The sequence below is a fragment of the Hypanus sabinus genome, chromosome 28, assembly GCF_030144855.1.
Source record: "Hypanus sabinus isolate sHypSab1 chromosome 28, sHypSab1.hap1, whole genome shotgun sequence".
Taxonomy (NCBI): Eukaryota; Metazoa; Chordata; class Chondrichthyes; order Myliobatiformes; family Dasyatidae; genus Hypanus; species Hypanus sabinus.
Window position 1 is genome coordinate 9,630,986 of NC_082733.1, and position 25,036 is coordinate 9,656,021.

The window sequence follows — 25,036 nt, forward strand, 5'->3', positions numbered from 1 at the left end:
ACTTGTTAGGATTAAACTCCATCTGCCAAAGTTCTGCTCAGTGTTTCAACTGATCCATATGGTGCCGTGGCTTAGAAAGCCTTTTTCACTATCTATGGGACTATCACTTTTCACATCAGCTGCAAATTTACTAATCTAACCACCTACATGCACATCCAAATCATTAACATGTATCACAAAACATAATTGTGATGTATATTATGTTAAAATTGACATCAGTCTTCTCCAATTTAGTTCCTCAACCTAAGGACCAAACTTAACTCTTCCATAACTATCTTGCAATTCATGGAATTATGTTCAGGATTCTGAAGTATTCCCCTTTCGACACTTCCGCTGCCTGCTCAGTCTCAATTCCCAAGGTCAAGGACAGCCTCGGCTCCAGTTGAATATTTACAAACTGTGGAAATACAAGCAATTCTAATTTGAACCTGCCAAGTTCAGGTACAATCAGTTTTTTTAAGCTAACTCACCACAATACAACTGTTAGGTACAGAAATATGTATGATTTTATGCAACAAAAAATTGCTATGTGTCAGCTATCAGCCATTAATGTCAATAATTTGGCTGATGGAAATGGTGGCTTTGTGGCCAAATTTGAGGATGATACAAATATAGCTAGAGGGGCAGGTAGTGCTGAGGAAACAGAGTTAGCAGCAGGACTTAGACAGATTGGGAGAATGGCCAAAGAAGTGGCAGGTGGAATATAGTGCAGGGAGGTGTATGGTTATGCACTTTGGTAGAAGGAAGAAATCAGAGGTGCAAAGGGACGTGAGTCCTTGTGCAGGATCACCTAAAGGTTCATTTACAGGTTGAGTTGGTGGTAAGGAAGACAAATGCAATGTTAGTATTCATTCAGGAGAATGGGGGTGGAGAGAGTTAATCAGCCAGAAAGGAATGGTGAAGCAGACTCAATGGGCTGAATGGTCTCATTCTGCCCCCATGTCTAATGGTCTTATCATCAGGTGGGCACTCACTCAAGAGACCATATGTGTCTGCTGATGAGCCCTATATGGTTAGGGAATCACTGGTGGGAGATAATGCCATGCTCTATGAGAACGGTCACCAAGAGCTAGCTGAGCAATACACATTGTGCCTGATACTATCAGGCAACAAAATGATGTATGGTGCTTTGGATCTTCTTAAGCACTATGTGATTAATTTGTATCTGGCTTATACAGGCTACATACAGTTGCAAGAAAAAGTTTGTGAACCCTTTGCAATTACCTGGTTTTCTGCATTAATTACTCATAAAATGTGTCTGATCTTCATCTAAGTCACAATAATAGACAAACACAATCTGCCTAAACTAATAACACACAAACAATTGGACTTCTTCTCATCAATACTGAGTACACCATTTAAACAATCACAGTCTAGGTTCAAAAAGTATGTGAACCTCTGGGGTAATGTCTTCATAAAAGCTATTTGGAATCAGGTGTTTCAGTCAATGGGATGAGAGTGGAGGTGTGGGTTGTAGAGGTGCCCTGCCCTTTAAAAAAGACGCACAAAGTCAGATTATTGACAGAGCCTTCTCTTCTCAAGAAAGATTTGTTTATGTGCACCATGCCTCAATCAAAACAACTCTCAGAGGATCTTGGATGAATTGTAGAGATGCATGAAGCTGGAAACAGCTACAAAAGCATTTCTAAAGACCTGAGTGTTTATCAGTGTATAGTACCAGAAACTGTCTGCAAATGGATGAAACTGAATACTGTTGCTACTCTCCCTAGGAGTGGGTGTCCTGCAAAGATCACACCAAGAGTACAACATGTAATGCCGAAGAAGACCAACAGCCAAAGACCTACAGAAATTTTGAGAACTCTCTAAACTCATGTGTCCGCTATAAGATTGATAGGTAGATACTTTATTGATCCCAAAGAAAATTAACAGTGTCACAGTAGTATTACAAGTGCATAGATATAAATATTAGAAGAAAAGTAGAAAGAATAAAAAATAAGTTACGACAACCAGTCTAACAGGAGGGGATTATCATTCCTCAGCTATAGGTTAACTCATATTATAGAACTGAGGGTAAGATGACCTCATATAGCACTTTTGGGAGTAGCACAGTTGTCTCCATCTATTACTAAAGGTGCCCCTCTGCTCAGTCAAGGTGGCATGCAGAGGATGAAAAACACTGTTCCAGAATTGCCAAGATTTTCCGTAGGGTCCTCTGTTCTACCACAGCCTACAGTGTGTCCAGTTTGGCTCCTATAACAGAGCCAGACTTTCTAATCAATTTGCTGAGCCTGTTGACATCACCTGTGTTGATGCTGTTGCCCCACGTGGGACATAAGATTCAGGAGCACTTACGCAGCAAAGGCAGGCAAGTGGGTTGAGAGGGATGATAAATTAGCCAGGTTGGGACCACTTCTTTTCATGCTGTATATCAATGATTTAGATGATGGAATAGGTGGCTTTGTTGCCATGTTTGCAGACGACATGAAGACTGGTGGAGGGGCAGGTAGTGTTGAGGGTGAACAGGTAGACTGCAGAAAGATTTAGACAGATTAGGAGGATGGGCAAGAGAGTGGCAAATGAAATACAATGTTGGAAAATGCATGGTCATGCACTTTGGTGGTAGAAATAAATGTGCAGACTATTTTCTAAATGTGGAAAAAAGCCAAAAATCTGAGATGCAAAGGAACTTGGGAATCCTTGTGCGGAACACCTGAAAGGTTAACTTGCAGGTAGAGTCAGTGGTGAGGAAGGCAAATGGAATGTCAGCATTCATTTCAAGAGGTCTAGAATACAAGAGCAGGGATGTGATGTTGAGGCTTTATAAGGCACTGGTGAGGCCTTACCTGAGTACTGTGAACAGTTTTGGGGTTCCTCATCTGAGTTCAAAGGAGGTTGACGAGAATGATTCTGGGAATGGAAGGGATATCATACAAGGAACGTTAGATAGTTCTGGGTCTGTACTCACTGGAATTTAGAAGGATGGGGGTGGGGGACGATCTCATTGAAACCTTTCAAATGTCGAAAAGCCTAGACAGAGTAGATGTGGAAAGCACGTTCCCATGGTGGGAGAGTCTAGGACAAGAGGACACAGCCTCAGGATAGAGAAGTGTCCATTTAAAACAGAGATGCAGAGAAATTTCTTTAGCCTGAGGGTGGTGAATGTGTGGAATTTATTACCACAGGCAGCAGAGGCCACGTTGTTGGGAGTATTTAAGGTAGAGCTTGATAGGCTCTTGATTGGAGACAGCATCAAAGGTTACAGGGAAGAGGCTGGGGAGTGGGGCTGAGGAGGGGAAAATAGATCAGCCATAATTGAATGGCAGAGCAGACTTGATGGGCCAAATGGCATAATTCTGCTCCTCTGTCTTAACATCTAATGGTCTATTCCTCATGCAATATGGTTAAAAATGTATATGAAAATGGAAACAATTAACTGTGGACAGAAAATACCCCGCTGCTGCTGGGAAATTAGTGCTAGATTAGATTTACAAAGCAGTGCTCTCTTTTCTCCATTGCTTTGAAACTGAGCTCTGATTTCTTGAAACCTGCATTATTTGGCTGTGTCTTTTATATCTAATTTTGTGTAGGATTTTTCTGTGCCTGTATTGGAATACCTGTGAAAGAGTTGCATTATCACAGAAGTCATCTAGAAGTGCATTTCAGAGATCCCAAGGGACAATTTTAAAGTGAAGCCAGTGTTCTCCTCAGCTTCTGGCTGAGCTTTATCCTTCATATTGGGTAAATATCCCAGTGTTTGTGGAACCTTTCTACATTTCAACAATGACAACACTTCAAAAGAACTTCACTGGTTGCAAAATGTTCTGGGCTATCCTGTGGTCATGAAACATACTTTCTTGATGCTGTGAATTGGTATGCCGTGATTATGTTCTCTCTCTCATGGAACACAGAACAGTACAGTGCTTCATCCCTCGATGTTGTGCCTAACTATTAATCTATTCTGAAATTAATCTAACCCTACCCTGCCACTTAGCCCACCCCCCCCCCCCCCCACCGCCATGTGCCTATTTCTTAAATGTCTCTAATGTATTTGCCTCTACCATCACCCCTGGCATGGCATTCCACACACCTACCAATCTCAGTATAAAAACCTACCTTTGACATCCCCCCCCATTCTTTGCTCCAATCCTTTAAATTATGCACCCTTGTATTAGCCATGAAGTGGAAGCTCAGATTTAATTTTATGCTTGCCACTTTATATTTGACTGGATGCTTCGATGTTAAGACTGTAGAAGTGGAATGGATCGAATATGATATCTGATGATCTGTCTGTATTGCAAAACTGCTTCAGGGAACAAGACTGGAAAATTTGGAAACACTGCAAGCCAGATTCCAGAGCAATGGAAAATGTCACAATTTAAAAGAACATTTTGCATTGCTTAGCCCTTCTCAACAGCTAATGAGAAGAACTTTGGGGTGACCACAGAAACCCACTCTTTCCATCGCATCCAAGGTCCCCACTGGATTAAAGGATATATAATGAAAACTTAGTTGCACTGCTGTAGGTTGTGAACAATACTCAGGCTCACCCTTTAGTGCAGACTCTCCTAAATGAGTCACCAATCTTTCAACTCAATATGCCTAACTCCCTCTGAAGGAGTTCCACCCTGCCAAGCCTTTTCTTTTGTACTTTATCATCTATATAGCACAAAAAATGCCTTTTAACTCAATGCCCATGCCAAATATGATGCTTACCTGACCCATCTGTCTGCGTTTGCCCTCTTCTGGAAGACTCTGTGAACCCATAACCACTACTGCAACATTCCTCCTTTGTACCATTTATTTATTTAATATTTTATAGTAACTTATGGTAATTTTTATATGTTGCACTGTAATTTCATGACATATACAGTTGGCCCTCCTTATCCGCAAGGGACCCCTCACGGATACCAAAATTCGTGGATGCTCAAGTCCCTTATTCAACCTGTATCAATGCGATGGACCTTAGGACCCAGCGTAACCCAAGACCTTATTTAATCTGTCTCAGTGCAGTGGACATTAGGGCCCAGCGGCAGAGATCTGAATCCACAGTGTTTCTGTTCATGAAAATAATCACGATCACGATTGAAAATAAAGTGGAAATAATAAAGCGATCGGAAAGAGGTGAAACGCCTTCGGTCATTGTAAAAGCGTTACGCTATGTCGGTCAACGATCTGAACAATTTTAAAGGATAAAGTGAGAAAGGCTGTGCCCCAATAAAAGCTACAATTGTTACTAAGCAACGCAGTGGTTTAATTATTGGGTTTTGGGTTTTTGATCCTCCACATCTACCCGGCACGGTGGAGAGTGCACTCCAGAGCGATCTGTCACTAGATCAAACTCGGGAACTTCCCAAGCCTGACGCCGAAACATACATTCTTAAGTGTTTTATATGCATAGAAAGGTAAAATATATACTATATATGAATGCAAACGTTTGACTGACGCTAAATAGTACCAGATGTAACTGTTCCGACTTATTTACTAAGAGAACTTCTGATTTTTTTCAATCCCGATCCATGATAACCCACGCACATCCTCCCATATACTTTAAATCATCTCTAGATTACTTATAATACCTAGTACAATGTGAATTCTATGTAAAATAGTTGTTATATTGCATTGTTTAGGGAATAATGACAAGAAAAAATGTCTGTACTGTACATGCTCGAACAACAAGTGCTGGGTTTTCGCCATTGGTTGAATTTGTGGATGCGGAATTTGCGGATAAGGAGGGCATACTGTAATAATAATAAACCTGATTCTGAACCTTTCCCGTCCACATATCCAAACATCTACCATTTCCTTTGGCACCATACTCATCACTCTCTCTGTAAAAGTTCATCCCTTGGATCTACTTTAAATCCTTTCCCTCAAGTTTTGGACTCATCTACCCTGGGAAAAAAGACTGTGACCATTTGCCTTATCTTTGCTCCTCCTGATTTCAAATGGTCATTTCTCAGCTTCCTTTGCTCCAGGGAATACAGATCCATCCTATCCAATCTCTCCTGATAACAGAAGCCAGCTACATCCTTGTAAACCTTTTTTGCACCCTTTCAAATGTAATCACATTGGTGTGTAAGGCACTCCATAGGCAGCCTCTGTTCAGTGTTAATCATGTTCTGCTTTCCAACCTGCTCTGTATCCTTGACTGTCAAAGGAAGAGATAAAGATTACAAGCTAAAAGAACATTTTTTTGATTCATGCAGAGTGTAGCAGGTGGTTACAGAAACAGTGAGAAAAGGTGAGAGGAAAAGAGGTAATGGTTCATAATACTGAGAAAATTGTATAGAAAAAATAGAAAATAAGGAGAGAGAGAGAGAATTGCAGATCTTTGTTTACAGGGGAAAGACACTGGTGAACATCTGCCTAATATAATAATACAATGAGTTTTCCACAGGTTAAAACTACATGTGGCATGCAAATACTGTGCCCCTCAAATTAAAAGGATCTCATCTGGTTTCAAACTGGGGTTGATTTACTTTAACTTATTACCATAATTTAATGAGTAATGGTAACATATACCATGGCCTGAATTTATGAAAATGAAAACATCAGAAACAAATGTTGCCAAGTATGTTTTCAACCCGTACATGACTCACAAATAAAAATATGCTGGTCCTTTCCTGCATGTTATTTTTCTACTGCTCTATAATAAAATCACAAGACATAGGAGGAGAATCAGGCCATTCAGCTAATCGAGTCTGCTCCACCATTTGATCCTCGCTGATTTATTATAGAATATAAAATTGCAGAGGTCATAGTACAACATTGCAAAACATTATGCCCCAGCTGGAGTATTATGTAGTTATGATTGCCACATTATAGGGGAAGCATTTAAGATGGAACATGGGATGTAATATATGTGACTCTATGTCTGAGATAACTATGGAGTCGAAGAACGCAAGGCAAAAATTGTGGGGAGAAAGCAAAGACTGGTTCCTTATGTGAATGCAAAAAACTTTCTTAACAATATAAATGGATTTGTGGCACAAACCGAAATAAACAAATTCAAAATACTAGCTGTCACAGATAACCAAAACTGGGAACTGAATATTCTGGGGTACGTGACAGAAGACCATAAAACATGGGAGCAGAATTAGGCCAGATCAACCTTAAGCCTACTCTGTCATTCCATCATGGCCGATTTATTATCCCTCCCAACCCCATTCTTGGGGTTGCCTTCTCCGCATAACCTTTGATACCCTGACCAATCAAAAACTATCAACCTCAACTTTAAATATACCCAATCACTTGACCCCCATAGCCATTCATGGCAAAGAATTCCACAGATTCACCACTCTCTGGCAAAAGAAATTCTCCCTCATTTCTGCTCTAAATGAACATCCCTCTGTTCAGAGGCTGTGCCCTCTGGTCCCAGACTCCCCCACTATAGTAAACATCCTCTCCATATTCACTCTATTTAGGCATTTCGATATTCGATAGGTTTCAATGAGATCTCCACTCATTCTTCCAAACTCCAATGAATATAGGCCCACAACCATCAAATGCTCCTCATACATTAACCCTTTCATTTCCAGAATCATTCTTGTGGCCCATCTCCAACATCAGCACATCTTTTCTTAGATAAGGGGCCCAAAACTGCTCACAATAAAGTATGGCCTGAACAATGCTTTATAAAGGCTTAGGTTTCCATCTTAAGGGCTGACAGAAAGTGATTGCAGCCTTTGTGAAGGAATAGGTCTTTGCATCTTCGCCCAAAGCTGGCCAGTGGTGTAGTGCTGTCAGCGCCAGAAGCAAGTGGTCCTGGGTTCAAATTCATCTGGTTCCTTGCACACTTTCCATCTGTGCTGGGTTGAGCATTGAGCTAGCAACTTGGCCTCATAAAAAAGAGACAAAATGCTAAAGAAGTAGCAAGGTTGCTACCTGATGCGACACAGGGCACAACACTTCTACTAAGACCCTATAAATTCTACTGTATCACTAAAGCTGGTCTCCAATTGCCTGCTCATCTTAAATGAACGGTTTGGCAAGTATGAGCTACTTCAAGTAACATGTTGAAACAAAACAATGCTGTGTCATAGTGCTCAGTGTCATAGTGTGTATCATTTCCCTCCAAGCAAATTCCTAATGTCAGATACATTCACACAAAGCAACAAGCAGGCACATTCAAACTAGGAGGGAACAGTGTCCTGAGAGCAGAGCTGCCTGGTCATCTGAAAGCAAAGTGTGGGTGTTAAGAAATGTGAGGGGAGGCACGGTTAGTCAGCGCATCGCTATTGTAGAGCAAGCGACCCAGGTTCAATTCCCACTGCTGTCTATAAGGAGTTTGTATGTTCTCCCTGTGACTGTGTGGGTTTCCTCAAACATTCCAAAGATGTATTGTCAGTAGGTTAATTGGTCACATTGGTGTAACTGGATAGCATGGGTTCATTGGGCCAGAAGGATTCAATACCATGCTCTATCTCTGAATAAAATAAACAGAAAATAACCTCAAAGTCAAAGTACATTTGTTATCAAAGAAGGTACACCATATACAACCTTGAGATTTGTCTCCTTACAGGCAGCAACTAAACAAAGAGACCCAATAGAATCCAAAGTCCATCGAATACCCAACGTGCAGAAAAAAAAATTGTGCTCACCACACAAGCAAGCAAACAACTGAAATTCACACCAGTGAGTCCACAGAGCCACAAAGCCGGTCAGCACTGCAGCTAATTCAGAGCCCGTTAGTTGCAGGCCACAGCCTCAGTTCACCGCAGAGATGGGTAAACCTTATGAAGCAGTGAGCTGAACCGGTCCGTCCCTCGCCTTCAGCCCCGACACCCTGACCTTTTCAATCTAGCCTGGACACTTCGATACAATCTTGGACCTAGTCTCAGCTGCCACAATTCGGCCCATAGCTGACTCTCCAATTCAGCCGAATGCTTAAATCAATCAGACCTTGGATTCAATATGCTCTCAGGCCCTATTGTCTCGATTCGGACTGTACCCAAACAATTCGGCCTGGCAACTAAACAGATCAAGCATCCAATCTTTTCTTGCTCTCGGACCTGGGCCCTACTGCATCTATTATTCTGCCTTGCCTCCGCTAGCCTCACCTCAGTTCTGCCACATCAAATCACCACCAAGACCGCACCAGCAATCGGCCAACGTTGGCTCATTCCCCGCTCTTGGGCTTGGGCCCTGTTGCCTCGATTCAGCCTGCACATGCCATACCACAACCATCCTGCACCTTCGAAATTTCAGTTCATACTGCAAAAATACCAGGTCATACGGACAGTTCAAAAGCTCAACTCCGAAAGAGAAGTTAGACACTACTGACTGTAGTGATCATTTACCAGAAAAAGCGTCATTAATAAAGTAGTTGGTAGCAACACACACAAAATGATGGAGGAACTCAGCAGGCCTGGCAGCATCAATGGAAAAGAGTAAACAGTCGACATTTCTAGCCGAGACCCTTCAGCAGGACTGGAGCAAAAAAGATGAGGAGTCAGAGGAAGCAGGTGAAGGGAGGGGAGGAAGAAACACAAGGTGACAGGTGAAACCAGTGGAGGAAGGGGTGAAGTAAGGAGCTGGGAAGTCGATTGGTGAAAGAGATAAAGGGCTGGAGAAAGGGGATCTGATAGGAGAGGACAGAGACCATGGAAGAAGGAAAGGGAGGAGTACCAGAGGGAGGTGATGGGCAGGCATGTAGATAAGGTGTGAGTGGGAAACGGGAATGGCAAATGGCGAAAGGTGGGGGGGGGGGGGACATTACTGCAAGTTTGAGAGATCAATGTTCATGCCAACAGGTTGGGGGGCTAACCAGCCAGAATATGAGGTATTGCTCCTCCAACCTGAGTGTGGCCTCAACGTGACAGTACAGGAAGCCATGGACTGAATGTAGGAATAGAAGTGGGAAGTGGGAAGTGGAATTAAAATGGGTGGTCATTGGGAGATCCCGCCTTTCCTGGCAGACGGTGTGTAGGTAGGTGCTTGGCAAAGCAGTTTTCCAATCTATGTCAGGTCTCACCGTTATACAGGAGGCCACACCGGGAGCACTGGACACAGTAAATGACCCCAACAGACTCACAGGTGAAGTGTCACCTCACCTAGAAGGACTGTTTGTGGCCCTGAATGGTAGTGAGGGAAGAGGAAATTTAGGGGTAGGTGTAGTACCTATTCCGCTTGCAAGGATAAATGAGATCAGTGGGGAGGGATGAATGGACAAGGGAGTTGCGTAGGGAGCAAATCCTGAAGAAAGCAGAAAGTGGGTGAGAGGGAAAGATGGTGGTGGGATCCCATTGAAGATGGCAGAAGTTACAGAGAATTATGTGCTGAATGTGGAGGCTGGTGGGGTGGTAGGTGAGGACAAGAGAAATCCTATTCCTGGTGGAGAATGAAATGGAAGAGATGCAGTCGAGGGCAGCAATGATGGTGGAGGAAGGACATCTCCTTAGATCTGGAATGAAAAGGCTCAACTTGAGAGCAGATGCAGTGGAGATGGAGGAATTGAGAGAAGGGGATGGCATTCTTACAATTAACAGGGTGGGAAGAGTATAGTCCAGATAGCTATGAGAGTCAGTAGGTTTATAGTAGACATCAGTGAATAAGCTGTCTCCATAGATAGAGACAGAGAGATCAAGAAAGGGGAGGGAGGTGTCAGAAATGGACCAGGTAAATTTGAGGGCAGGGTGTAAGTCGGAGGCAAAGTTGATGATGTTGACAAGCTCCGCATGGGTGCAAGAAGCAGCACCGATGCAGTCTTCGACATGCAGTTGGGGCTGCCTTGGAACTCAGACTGTTCCATGTAGCTGACAAAAGGCAGGCTGGCACCCATGGCTACATCTTTTGTTTGAAAGAAGAGGGAGGAGTCGAAGGAGAAATTATTTAGAGTGAGGACCAGTTCTGCCAAATGGAGGAGAGTGGTGGTGGAGTTCAAATAAAATCTCCTTCTATTTAATGCAATAATGATTACTCTGGAAAATCAACAATAAAATAGTAATGCATAACTTTCCCTTATACTTCCTCCCTCACCGCCATTCAGGGCCCCAGACAGTCCTTCCAGGTGAGGCGACACTTCACCTGTGAGTCGGCTGGTGTGGTATACTGGGTCCGGTGCTCCCGGTGTGGCCTTCTATATATTGGTGAGACCTGACGTAGACTGGGAGACCATTTTGCTGAACACCTACATGCTGTCTGCCAGAGAAAGCAGGATCTCCCAGTGGCCACACATTTTAATTCCACATCCCATTCCCATTCTGATATGTCTATCCATGGCTTCCTCTACTGTCAAGATGAAGCCACACTCAGGTTGGAGGAACAACACCTTATATTCTGTCTGGGTAGCCTCCAACCTGATGGCATGAACATTGATTTCTCTAGCTTCTGTTAATGCCCCTCCTCTCCTTCTTACCCCATCCCTTATTTATTTATCTATCTATCTATTTATTAATTATTTTTCCCTTTTTCTCTCTCTCTCTATCCTTCTCACAATCACTCCTTGCCTGCTCTCCATCTTCCTCTGGTGCTCCCCTCCCCCTTTCTTTCTTCTTAGGCCTCCTGTCCCATCTCCAGCCCTGTATCCCTTTTGCCAATCAACTTTCTAGCTCTTAGCTTCATCCCTGCCCCTCCTGGCTTCTAGCATTTCAGATCTCTCCCTCCCCCTCCCACTTTCAAATCTTTTGCTATCTCTTCTTTCAGTTAGTCCTGATGAAGGGTCTCAGCCTGAAATGTCGACTGTACTTCTTCCTATAGATGCTGCCTGGCCTGCTGCATTCCACCAGCATTTTGTGTGTGTTGCTTGAATATCCAGCATCTGCAGATTTCCTCATGTTTGCATTAATGCATAAACCACTATTTTTTTAAATGTCAAAATTCAAAGATGGGAAATCCATAAAAAGTCCCATTATCTTTGAACCCAATATAATAGCAAGTCAGCCCAACAAGACGCACTGACATTAGAATTCACCTTTCAGAATAACTTTGTGAAAGCAACTACTTCCATAAAGTAGTCCCAATAAATTTAGATATATGATGGAGACATTGAGACATTCACTGAAATGAAGTCATAGCAAGTAATGAGAGAATGAATAGCACTTTTACATTAATCTACCTCTAGCCAGAAACTAGCATGAACCCAATGTGAGTAAAGCAAAATGGGGAAACTCTGCTTGCTGCATTCCTCATGCTGATGATAGGCGTCGTTGAGAGGTAATTTTCCAATGGATTTTTCTTTTTTTTTGAGGAAACTGCATATAATCTGACGCATCAGGCCTCTTTGTAAAAGTCCTATCCAACTGGCCCTAGTCTGTTCTAATTCTACAGAATGCATTTTTGTTTCCTATCATGTTTTCAAGCAACACTTGCAAAATGCTGGAATAGCTGCGATACTTATGCACTCGGGATGAACATAATTGAACGGCTAGTACAGAGTTCAATTTTAATTAACTGAGACATCACACAATAACTTTGATGTGAGATCTACTGGGACCAATAACAGTAAACATTTAAAGACGTTCCACATGATGTGTAAACAGAACAGGTCATTTTTACTTCTAATCCCCATAGATTCTTCCACACACAGGTAGAATTTCTCATAATAACAGTGAGCAAAAAGTAACTTGGGAACAAAAATAATAATGAATATAAAAAATGAAGCAAAGTGAGACAGAAAATAAGAGTTCTGTGGATTGGGACTGTATATGTGGGCAATAGCTTTAGAACAGAGAAATAGGAGCTGGAGTAGCTCATCGGGGCCTTTGGCTCTGCCATTCATCAAGATCACAGTTATCTCTATCTCGACAATTTTCCCAACTTCTGACCCAAGTCCAATCATAAGATTTAAAAGGGACTTGAGGGGCAACTTTTTCACACCGATGGAGGTGTGTATATGGAATCAGCTAAGTGGTTAAGGCAAGGCAGGTACAATGTCATAATTTCAGAAGTACTTTGATAGGTACATGCAGGGGTGAGATTTAGAGGGATATTGGCCAAATGCAGGAAATTGGGACTAGATGGGCAAGTACTCATTGGACTAAGGGGCTGGTTATTGTGCTGTATTGCTCTAATGAAAATGTCTCTAAATAAGCACTATCTAATAATGACTGAAAAATCACACTGATAAAAATTAGACTACATGTCTACTCACCAAAACTAGTGGTTCGATTTGCCAGGCTGGTGTAAGAGGGTCCTCCAGGGGAAGACGTAGACACTGGACTGGAGAGAGGGCTGAACGTAGCTGGGTCTGCAGGAAAACTATGACTTGATCCCATGGCAAAAGGTGGTGACTGTCCCTTACTGGATTGGGAGGCCACTTGCTGAAAAAGGTGATAATGACATTTTAAAAATTACAGCTAAAGACCGCAAAAATGTAAATGTACAGAACATTTTAAATATAATATCAGCAAGATTAAATAAAATATGAACTAAACATAATAGAGCTCTGGATCATTGAAAGGATCAAATAATGCAAGTAGCAAATAACAAAATGCACACTGATTATTTTCTAATTAACAATAAATCTTTCCACTGCCTAGTACACATCTGACCTGGGTAAAAGCTGCAACCCTTTTAAGATTTTCACCTTACATAGTGAAAGGATATTCTTTTTGTTTTTATACAAAGGGTTTCACTTATTCCCAGGAGTTGGTGAAGACACTTCATATTTTCCAAGAAGGCTTTCAGAATATCCTTGAAAAGTTGTGACAGAACTCAGAATAGAGATTGACATCTTTGAATGATGTGAGCAACACCAACCATAACACTTTTCTTTTCTTGACCTCACTTGAGCCTTGGATTCCATTGGTTAACAGATACTGAGGATTACCTCCTCAAACTTAATGGAACAGAGAACAGTATAGGACAGGAACAGGCTCCCTAGTCCACCTCGTCAGCACTAACCATGATACCTTAAACTAATATCATCTGCCTGCACATGGTCAGCATCCTCATTTCCTTGCTTGTTCACTAGACCTAGCCTCTGAACTGTTGTTTTTGTATCTGCTTCTACCAACTCGACAGTGTGCTGCAGGCAACTACCATTGTTACAGTATGTTAAAAAAAAAACTGCCTCGTGAATCTCCTTTTAACTCATGCATCTCACTTACTTTTCTGCTTTGGGAAAAGGCTCTATCAATCCTATCTATGCCTTTCATGATTTTTATATGTTCATTTCAGTTGGTCCCTCAACCTCAGATACTCCATAGAAAACAATCCAAGTTTGTTGAAAGACTGTATGCCATAGGAGCAGAATTAGGATATGCAGCCCACTGAGTCTGCTCTGCCATTCAATATTTAAGAAAGGATCTAATGTTTTCCCAGTATATATTACGGTAAAACTTTTCTTGGACTTCTAGTACAGGTATCAATTTTAACCAACATTCTGATGTCACATTCTGCCTTCTTCATCAGGGATGATGCCTGGGCACGTGTAGTCCAGTGGTATTTACACCCTTGTAGTCTGTCTTCCCTGACTGGTTAGTTCGCATCTGTTCAATCCACCTATACAGGAGGAATGGTTTGCACCTGAACTGGAGGGGGATTAATATTCTAGTGGGAAGATTTGCTAGTGCTACACAGGGGGTGGGAGGTGGTGGGAACCAGAGTGCCAGAACAAATAGTGGAGAGTTTGTGGAGAAAGATGTTGAGAAAGGCAGATGAGCTTAAGGAATGGATCAGAATGTGGATATGTAGTCGTTAGTGAGACTTGGTTGCAGGAGGGACAGGAAGGGCAGCTCATTGTTCTGGCGTTCCATTCCTTTAGATGTGACAGACTGGGAGGGATTAAAGGGAGAGGTGGCATTACTAGTCAGGGAAAATGTCACAGCAGTACTCAGTGAAGACAGACAGGAGGCGTCGTGGGTAGAAGACCACACAACAGTCCACAGGATTTAGAGGAACAGATTTGAACAGAATTCCAGACTATTGTAAGAAACATAAGGTTGTGATAGTAGGGGATTTTAACTTCCCACATTTTGACTGGGACTCCCATACTGTAAAAGAGCTGGATGGGAAAGAGTTTGTCAAATGTGTTCAGGAAAGTTTCTTTAATCAGTACATAGAGGTTCCAACTAGAAGGAATGTGATACTAGATCTCCTATTAGCAAATAAGATAGGGCAGATGATAGAAGTTTGTGTATGAGATCACTTTGCATCTAATGACCATAACGCCATTAGTTTCAAAGTAATTATGGAAAGGAGTACATCTGGTCCTCAGGTTGAGATTCTAAACTGGACAAAGGTCAGTTTGTTGGTATCAGAAAGGATTGTGGATTGGGACAAGTTGTTTTCTGGCAAAGATGTACTTGATAAGCGGGAGGCCTTCAAAAGTGAAATTTGAGTGCACAAAGTTAGTATATTCTTATCAGAATAAAAGGTAAGCATAACAAGTGCAGGAAACATACATTTTTGAGAAACATTAAAGCCCTGGTTTATGCAAAAGGAGGATCATAACAAATGAGGTACTTGAGGAGTGTAAGAATGCAAGCGAGCACTCAAGTAGTGAATCAGGAAAGCTAAAAGAAGACATGAGGTTGCTCTAGCAGACAAGCGAAGGAGAATCCCAAGGGATTTGACAGATATATTAAGAGCAAAATGATAGCAAGGGACAAAATTTGTCCTCTAGAAGATCAGAGTTGTCATCCATGCACGGAGCCCAAATAGATGGAGGAGATCTTAAGTGGATGTTTTGCATCTGTATATACTTGGGAGATGGACAGAGTCCCTGAGGAAATGCAGCAGGGAGGTCATGGACCCTATACAGATTACAGAGGAAGAGGTGCTTGCTGTCTTGAGGCAACTTATGGTGGATAAATCCCCAGGGCCTGAGAATGTGTTCCCTCAGACCCCGTGGGAAGCTAGTGCAGAAATTGCAGTGTCCCTAGCAGAAATATTTAAATATCTTAGCCAGGGGCGAGGAGCCAGAGGATTGAAGGATCGCTAACATTGTTCCATTGTTTAAGAAAGGCTCTAGAATAAGTCAGAAAATTACAGACTAGTGACCCTGACATCAGTAGTGGGAAGATTATTGGAAGGAATTCTAAGGAACCAGATAAATAAGTATTTGGATAGACATGGACTGATTAGCGAAAGTGGCTGTGAAGGACCAGGGTAAGCATAAAACCGGGAGAACAGGCAATGTGATAAAAATAGGGGTTTTATTACCCAAAATGTTTACAAACTCAACAGAACTGTTCTAGAGTCCAAACTTAAACCAGCTAAATAGAACAGAACTTAGTTACAACAACATAGTAAATACTCCTCAAACCAAGGGACACCACTCATCTCCTGACTGTGGGTTTATATTCGATGCTGGCCAGTCCATAGGAAATTTCAGGGGAGAGAAAACATTCCTCTCCTTAAAAAAATATGGTATAAATGAAGCAGCTCCAGAGAACACCCCTCTGGCTGTAGCAGAATGGCACAATCCAATTATCCAGCCCCATCTATTTAGGCTGGTGTAATGCAACCGTTCAGTCGTTTACTAGATTATCAGGAGGATGGTCGGCTACAGGACACTTTAATATGCCTGGTTGATGGTGTGGCTGGTAATTGCAGCCGCCACACACTCCTCTCCTTCTGGTATCATGCCCGAAGAGTGTGATAAAAAGTCTGCAGTGGTGTTATCTTGCCCGGGAATGTGCTGGATGGTGAAACGATACGGCTGTATTGCCAAATACCAGCGGGTGATACGGTTATTAGCATCCTTCATCCCTTCCATCCACCTCAGGCTTTATGGTCAGTTTCCAGGATGAACTCTCTTCCCAAGAGATAATACTTGAAGGAGTCCAAAGCCCATTTCACTGCCAAGCATTCTTTCTCCACAGTGGAATAACGAGTCTCCCTTGGGAACAACTTCCTGCTGATGTAAGCCATTGGGTGACAATCACTGGGCTCTCCCTGCAAAAGCACCGCTCCCAAATCTCACTCTGAGGCATCCGTCTGCAACACAAAATCTTTAGTAAAGTCAGGACTACACAACACAGGGTTCTCACTCAGTGCATCCTTGAGGTCCTTGAAACCACATTCTACTTCCACCATGGTCTCTCTCTGCAATTGTTGTGGCTCCCTCTTTGACTTCAGGTGACCTCTGGGCACATAGCACATCTGGGTTAGTTTCACAGAATTCTTGGGACAAACAAATTTAGTGTGCCCCTCTTCACCACACATGGTAAGTCATGTCTAACCAATCTTTGCATGAAAGTTACCAAGAACGTTGATGAAGGCAAGGCAGTGGATGTTGTCTACATGGACTTCAGCAAGGCCTTTGACAAAGTCCCGTAATTTCTTGAGATTGGTCAAGAAGTTTCAGTTGCTTGGCATTCAAGATAAGGTAGTAAATTAGACTACACATTGGTTTTGAGGAAGAAGCCAGAGAGTGGTTGTAGATGGTTGCCTCTCTGACTGGAAGCCTGTGAATAGTGGTGTGCCGCATGGATCAATGCTGGCTTGGTTGTCGTCTGTCATCTGTATCAACAATCTGGATAATAATGTGGTAAACTGGATCAGCAAATTTGCGGATGATACCAAGATTGGAGATGTAGTGGACAGCAAGGAAGACTATCAAAGCTTGCAGCAGGATCTGGACTAGCTGGTGAAATGAACTGGGAAATGGCAGATGGAATTTATTGCAGACAATTGGGAGAACCAACTAGGATAGGTCTTACAGGATGAGCAGTAGGGCACTGAGGAGTGCCACAGAACAGAAGGATCTGGGAATACAGATTTATAATTCATTGAAAGTTGCATCACAGGTAGATAGGGTTGCAAAGAAAACTTTTGGCACATTGGCCTTCATAAATCAATGCATTGAGTACAGGAGTTGGGATGTTATGTTGAAATTGTATAAGACATTGGTGAGCCCTAATTTGGAGTATTATACCCAGTTTTGGTCAACTATCTACAGTTAAGATGTAAACAAGATTGAAAGAATGCAGAAAAAATTGACAAGGATGTTCCCAGGACCTGAAGAAATGAGTTATAGGGAAAGGCTGAATAGCTTAGGAATTTATTCCCTAGACTGTAGAAGATTGAGGGGAGTTTTGACAAAGGTTTACAAAATTATGAGGGATATAGATAGGGTAAATGCAAGCAGGTTTTTTCCACTGAAGTCTGGTGAGATTATGGGTTAAAGGTGAAAGATGAAATGTTTAAGAGGAACATGAGGAGGAAGTTCTTTACTCAGAAGATGGTGACAGTGTGGAATGAGCCGGCAGTTTAGTGGTGGATGTGGGGTTGATTTCAGCATTTAACAGTAATTTGGATAGGTACATGGATGGGAGGGATATGGAGGGCTATGGTCTAGGCGCAGTTTGACGGGAAGAGGCAGATTATTGGTTCAGAAGAAAGGGCTGTTTCTGTGCGGTAGTGTTCTATGACTCTATGACCCACATTCTTGCTTATACAACAGATGGGGCACCACCAATGACAGGACACCACTGTGGGGTTATTACTTTTTTGAAAAAAAGCTGTACTTAACCTATTTAACATTCACTGTGTAATTCATGGGCAACATCCTGTCAAAAAAGTCTAAGTGATCAGCTGCGCAATTATTAAGAATTGTTATCATAGTTGTAAATAAAATCATGTCTCGTAGACTCAAATCTCAACTATTTCAAGGACTTTGTAATTGAGAATGATGAACAGTTCAAATGCTTGCTGTTACACACAGAGGTCAGATGGCTCTCAAAAGGAAACTGCCTGAGACACTTTTATGTGCTTTTTGAAATTGTAATATAATTCTTTGAAGAGTTGAATGCTTCATTCAGTAATCAACTCAAGAATATTAGGGATGACATTGCTTATTTGTCAGAATTATTGGCAAAGTTTAATAAAATCAACCTTCAACTGCAAGGAGATGATGTGAATCCTATCAAAGTCAAATCAGCTGCCTCTACATTTCTGTCCAAATTAAGGCCATTTAGGTCCAACATTGGCCACCATGACCATTTCCAATTTCTGAGCCTTTCTGAGTTGGAAGAGTAAGTAAGAATACCAGATGACGATCTTCAAGTATACTATGCCCACATGGGTGAGCTGTATGAAGACATGTCAAGAGACTTCAGGAACTTCTCTTGATCCAAATTCCAGATTGGGTAAAAAATTAATTCCAGTTGTAAAGAGGAAATAACAGAAGCATGGAAGAAGAACTGATCTCGCTACAAAATGACTTCGAGCTGATGCTGAGGTAAAAAAAAAAATCATATCAAGACTTTTGGTTGCAGAAAGAAGTCTCTGAATGCTATCCCTCACTGTGGAAAAAGCTCAAAATGTTACTTACAGCCTTTCCAACACCAGTGGAGTGCCATTTCAGTACAGTTATCCAACTCCTTTTAAAGCAACGAAACAAGACTGCAAATGACTGAATGTAGGGATCTGGGACTCCTTCTGAGTGATATTCAGCCTGATGTTGAGAAGCTGATATCACTACACCAAGCCCATCCATCTCATTGAAAGATGAATAAGGAATGAAGTGTGGACTAAAATTCAGTACACACTAAAATTGATGATGAAAATGATTTTTTTTACTGTAATTAAAGAAGTAATTTTATTTGTAGCTTTAAATAGATTTGAAACATTTTTACAATTATTTATCACTGTTTTGAATTTACATTTCCTCTTTTCCATCACTGTGCATTGTAAATCAAAATTCTTTATAGCTTTTACATAATGGCCAGAAAGGGAGAAGGGGTGCTGGGGATGTGGTCTGGGAGTCAATGGCACGGTACCCCAAAAAGGTTTGGGAATCACTGGTTTAGAACAAAGAGGGTAATCTCATTGAAACCTATCGACTATTGAAATGCCTAGATATAGTGAAGGTAGACAGAATGTTTCCAGTGGGGGGGGGGGCAGTCTTTGACTGGAGGGCACAACCTCAGAATACTAAGTCGTCCTTTTAGAACAAAGATAAGGACGGATTTCTTTAGTCAGAATGGTGAATCTGTGGAATTTATTGCCATGGATGGCTGTGGAGATCAAGTTATTAGGTATATTTAAAGCAGAAGTTGATAGGTTCTTGATTAGTAAGGATATCAAAGGCTACAGGGTGAAGGCAGGAAAATGGGGTTGAGGGGCATAATACATCAGCCATGATGGAAGGGCAGAGCAGACTCAATGGGCCAAATAGCCTAATTCTGCTCCTATGTGTTATGGTCTTAATCTGTGATCTTCTAAATTAAGTTTTCCAAATGAAGATTTATATTGTTCCTCAGAATGGATTCCAACAATCTGTTCATCACCAAAATTAAACTAACTTAGCAGTGGTTACTTGCCATATAGCTACCTTCCATTTAAAATGATATATTCCAACATGGTTAGCAGTGTTCCAGTCTTTGAGATGTAGTCAGAGCCTCTGCAGTTTCATTGGTTGTTTATTTTAGCAGCTTGACATAAATTTCACTTAGGCATGATGATTTATCCATTATTACTCATCTGGGTTTACGTCTGTGATATTTCACACTCATTCACATTATTCCCCTGTTTTGTGAAGTTAGTTATTTTCTCATTCCTAAACTTTCTATTCTCTGAGATATTAAGATCTCAATATCTGACTTACTTCTCATTATTCCTTATCCTAACACCCTGCCATAAGGGATGTCTATCTCAAATAGCATTGTCATTGGTGATTCCTCCAACAGCAACATCTTGGAGACCTCTAGAGGCACAAATGCATCATTCAGGAGAATGTGGCTACAGCAAGTGTTGAGAGGTTAGGGAACCTTATGATGGGTACTTCATATCTTGATAGTTCAAAACCTTTTCTACTATTTATGAGATCCAAGACACAATTCTGATGGATTCTCCATCAACCTCTCCAAATATTAATTTGCTTTCACCTCTGGCACACATCATATATATTATCTACAGAATACACTGCAGATACTTTCTTACAATTCTTACAAACTTTTCCCAAACACATGCCCTCCACTATTAAGAAGGATAAAGACAGCAGGTGCATAGAAATCCCTTTCAAGTTGCACACTACACCGACTTGTAAATGACGAAGGGTCTCAGCCCAAAACATTGACAGCACTTCTCCCTGTAGATACTGCCTGACCTGCTGCGTTCCACCAGCATTTTGTCTGTGTTGCTTGAATTTCCAACATCTGCAAATTTCCTCGTGTTTGCCTTGTAAATATACTGTTTGTTTTTGTTGTGACTGAGTCTAGAACACCCCATCCCTCAACAGCATAGAAGAGATGGAACAGTTCAAGGAGGCAGCATGGCAGTTTCTTTTCCATTATCAGCCCTGAAGTACTGATGCCAATTACAGCACCTAGGTAATTTGGCAGATGCTAGAGAGCCTGTTACAAGCTGAGGACTTTCATGGCCACAGCAACAAAGGTCATACCTACTGAATGGGATACACAGTAACTAGGAATGTTTTAATTCACAACATATCTCAGCATATTCTCATTGCAACTTGTTATAGTAATTCAAAGGGTTGATGAAAAGGAAGCTTTCTACATGTAGAGAGCTTTCCACATGTGCTCCCTCAGGCATCTCGCCATTACAGCTGAAAAAATACTCCATGTGTTTCCAGAATGAGAGAGTATAGTGGTTTGAGATCAATAAAGCCTTGTGTTTAAGTCAAGGAAAGTGTGGTGCAGCACAGCCTAACCACTGTAAATGGGAGTGTATCAACATTCTCATCATTAATATCTACACGAGAATTTCATATTGTATTCTTTCAGTTTCAGCAAATTCGCATTTTAAGCATAAGTGAAAATTTACTGTCGTGTTGATTCAGGAATTGCTCTACTCATTATGTGCCCAAGCTCAGTGAGAGTCTTGGCTCACAAATATCAATGGAACAATCATAACAGAGGCCTCTATGCACAGCATATTGACAACATATTCATGAGGTTACAGGACAGGCTCTGTTGGAAAAACCTTGCTTCATATTGAAGTAAAGGGAGAATAATGTTGAAGCTATTGGAACTTTAGACTCTAAAACTTGCTAAATCCATGTACTTCATCAAAGGAATTAGCAAATATTTGTACTAAAGTGTTTAATAATGCAAAACATCTGAACCTGAAGTATTTTTTTCAAAAGTTAGAAACATTAGCTGTGCTCTAACTTTAAAAAATTCAGCTGAAGAAATAAGATATTTTAAACAACACTCTACTTAAAAAGAATCAAGTGTGCTCCTCTTGGCTCTGCCTCAAAAACCAATACTAGGAAAATGGAAACATCTTTTCTATGTTATCTGGAGGCAGCTTCCGTGTATTTTGTACTTTGAATTGGCAAAAGGGAACTCAATTCAAACTTCTGCTGAAAACTACAGCCACAAGGAGCCACACTAAGAATCACTGAACTGAGTTCAACTTAGAAAGTCCAAGCTTTGCCAGGACCAAGGTTTCTGTCAAAGCCACTCAGACAGCTCTTTACTGTAAGTTGCATAATAAGCAGGCAGTTATTGAAATTTAACTAAACCTCACTTTCCATTCACTAAACAAACATTTTCATAGGAAGAAATATGCCATAGAGTGATTGCATGACAGAAAAAAAACCAGTGAAGAGTCGAGGAAACTAATTTGAAGAGAAGCATGAAATTGGAGAGCAAATGAAGTAGAAGAAATATTAAAAAAATATTTTCATAAAAATCAGAGTCATAGAGAAATACAGCACAGAAACATTCATTTCGGACCATCTAGTCCAAGCCAAAGCCATTTAAACAGTCTCCTCCCATCGACCTGCACCAGGACCATAGTCCTCCACATCCCTACCATCATGTACCTACCCAAACTTCGCTGAACTGTTAAAAGTGAGCTTGCCTATACCACTTGTGCTGGCAGCTCGTTCAACACTCTCACAACCCTCTGAGGGAACAAGTTTCCTCTCATGTTCCCCTTAACTTTTCACCTTTCAAATAAACCCATGACCTCTGATTGTAATCCCACCCAACCGCAGTGGGAAAACCCTTCTTGCATTTAACCAATTTACTCAGAATTTTGTGTACCTCTATCAAATCTCCTCTCAATTTTCTGTGGTCTAAGGAATAAAGAATCCTTGTTATTTAAGATGGTGCGGTAACTGGCGACTCTGCGCATTCTCTGCCGAGCAAACTGCCCTCTACGCTATCCTATACCCGAGAAACCCTTCTAAACCTCCAATTTGCTACATCTAGCAAGATCAACAACACCCTGGCGAAGTTACTGACCCAACTGGAGATCATTGACGCGCCAGAATTGTTTCAACTCCAGACCATACCTGGACCCAATCGTCAAGGCCTGGTCCAAGGTCCACCATGCTCCCGGAGGCCCGCGGCCTGCTGCTGTGTTGGAGCGCCTGGAGACATGGCCCATTCCAACCAGCACCTCTTCAAAGCAAACAAGCACACAGAAGTGATGTCGGAGACCTCAGGATGCCCCAGACGCTTCCCAGGAGCAACCACCGTGGAGCCTCGTTGGTGGCTATCCACAGCTGCCGGAAGTGAGGCCTCTGCCGCTGACCTCAGAAAACGAGCCCGGGGCTCGGCTGGAGCGGAGGCCTCCGCAACCGTGACACAGTTCACAGTCTTGTTTCAGCCGGCAGCCTGGCCCTCCGGGATTAAGTGTCGGCTTCGGGACCCGATCAATCGACAGCCCCGGCCCCCGACAGTTGGAAGTGGCACTCGACCCGACCTGGAGTGCCTGATGACATGACCCGCCGATCAATCCCCGCGGGACGCGTCCACCAACCTCAAAGAGCTGCCAACAATACACTGCATTGATGGAAATCTGGAAAGATGCGCAAATTACTGAGGAAGTGTGGGAAAAGAGCTGGGCTGCTGGTCAGATTGAAGCAAAGGGGCTTTAGGATCTCTCTGCCGACCATTTTCTTTTGTACTTAAGGGAGCGCAAAGCGCAGAAACAAATATCACTGTGATGACTGTACGCTCTAGTACCAATTGTTTGGTGACAATAAAGTATTTGTATTTGTATAAAGTACTAAGCTATTCAATCTTTCCTTATAATTCATGTCCTCCAGACCTGGCAACATCCTTGTAAAGTCAAATTATTAAATCCATTCTAAATTAGAATGGTTATATTAGTAAAGACAGCATTTATTACTCACTTCTAATTGCACTAGGGAAGGAGGGAAGGTGTTGGTGAGCCACTTTGCTGGACCATTGTAGCCCTGTGGGACTTCATCCAGAATAGCTTTGCTTTAAGTGTTCCGGGATTTAGACTCAGTGATGATGAAGTGACACCAGCATTCATGACAAGCCAAGGGGTGCTGAAGGTGAATGAAGATGCTATTCACATGTGCTTGCTGCCTTTGTCCTTCCTGTGTTAGAGGTTGTAGGTTCGGGAACTATGGTCCAAGAAGCCTGGTTGACAAACTGCAGTATGTTTGGAGATGGAGTGACAGAGGAAATGAATGTTTTGGGTGGTGGATGGCGTGTCAGTCATTTGGGTTACCTAGTCCTGAATGGTGTCAAGTATTTTGTACATTGCTAGAAGTAAGCTCCAGTCAAGCAGATGGAGAATATTTGATCATGCTTGTGATTTGTGCCTTACAGATAGTGGAAAGGCTTTGGAGTGTTAGGAGGTGAGCCACTTGTCAGAGGATAGCCAATCTCTAACCTGCTCCCCAATCCAATTCCAAAATGAGGTCCAGAGCCTTGAAGGTCATGGCTCTTCATGTACACATCCAAACTGAATTGAACTGAATTTAATTGGCTTTATTTCTTACATCTTTCACATACATGAATAAAAATCTTTATGTTATGTCTCCATCTGAATGTGCAATAAATAGTATGTACAGTAAGATATACAACAGAACAGTCAATATAGCTTAGAAATACAATTGTGTCAGTGTGAATTAATCAGTCTGATGGCCTGGTGGAAGAAGCTGTCCTGGAGCCTGTTGGTCATGGCTTTCATGCTGCGGTACCATTCCCCGGATGGTAGCAGCTGGAACAGTTTGTTGTTGGGGGTGACCTGGGTCCCCCAGTGATTCTTCGGGCCCTTTTTACACACCTGTTGCTGCAAATGTCTTGAATAGTGGGAAGTTCATATCCACAGATGCGCTGGGCTGTCTGCACCACTCTCTGCAGAGTCCTGTGATTGAGGGAAGTACAGTTTCCTTACCAGGAAGTGATGCAGCCAGTCAGGATGCTCTCAATTGTGCCCCTGTAGAAAGTCCTTA

The 25,036-nt window shown here is 42.0% G+C and overlaps 1 protein-coding gene across 4 annotated transcripts in view; it reads right to left on the reverse strand.

Moving 5' to 3' along the window:
* The window catches only part of arnt2 (aryl-hydrocarbon receptor nuclear translocator 2), a 364,666-nt gene that overhangs the window by 47,673 nt on the left and 291,957 nt on the right, over positions 1–25,036 (reverse strand). For all 4 annotated transcript variants that reach the window (XM_059952585.1, XM_059952584.1, XM_059952587.1 and 1 more), the window contains one exon: positions 13,052–13,220. In XM_059952585.1, coding sequence (XP_059808568.1) covers positions 13,052–13,220 — 169 coding nt within the window. The remainder of the gene's footprint in view (positions 1–13,051; positions 13,221–25,036) is intronic.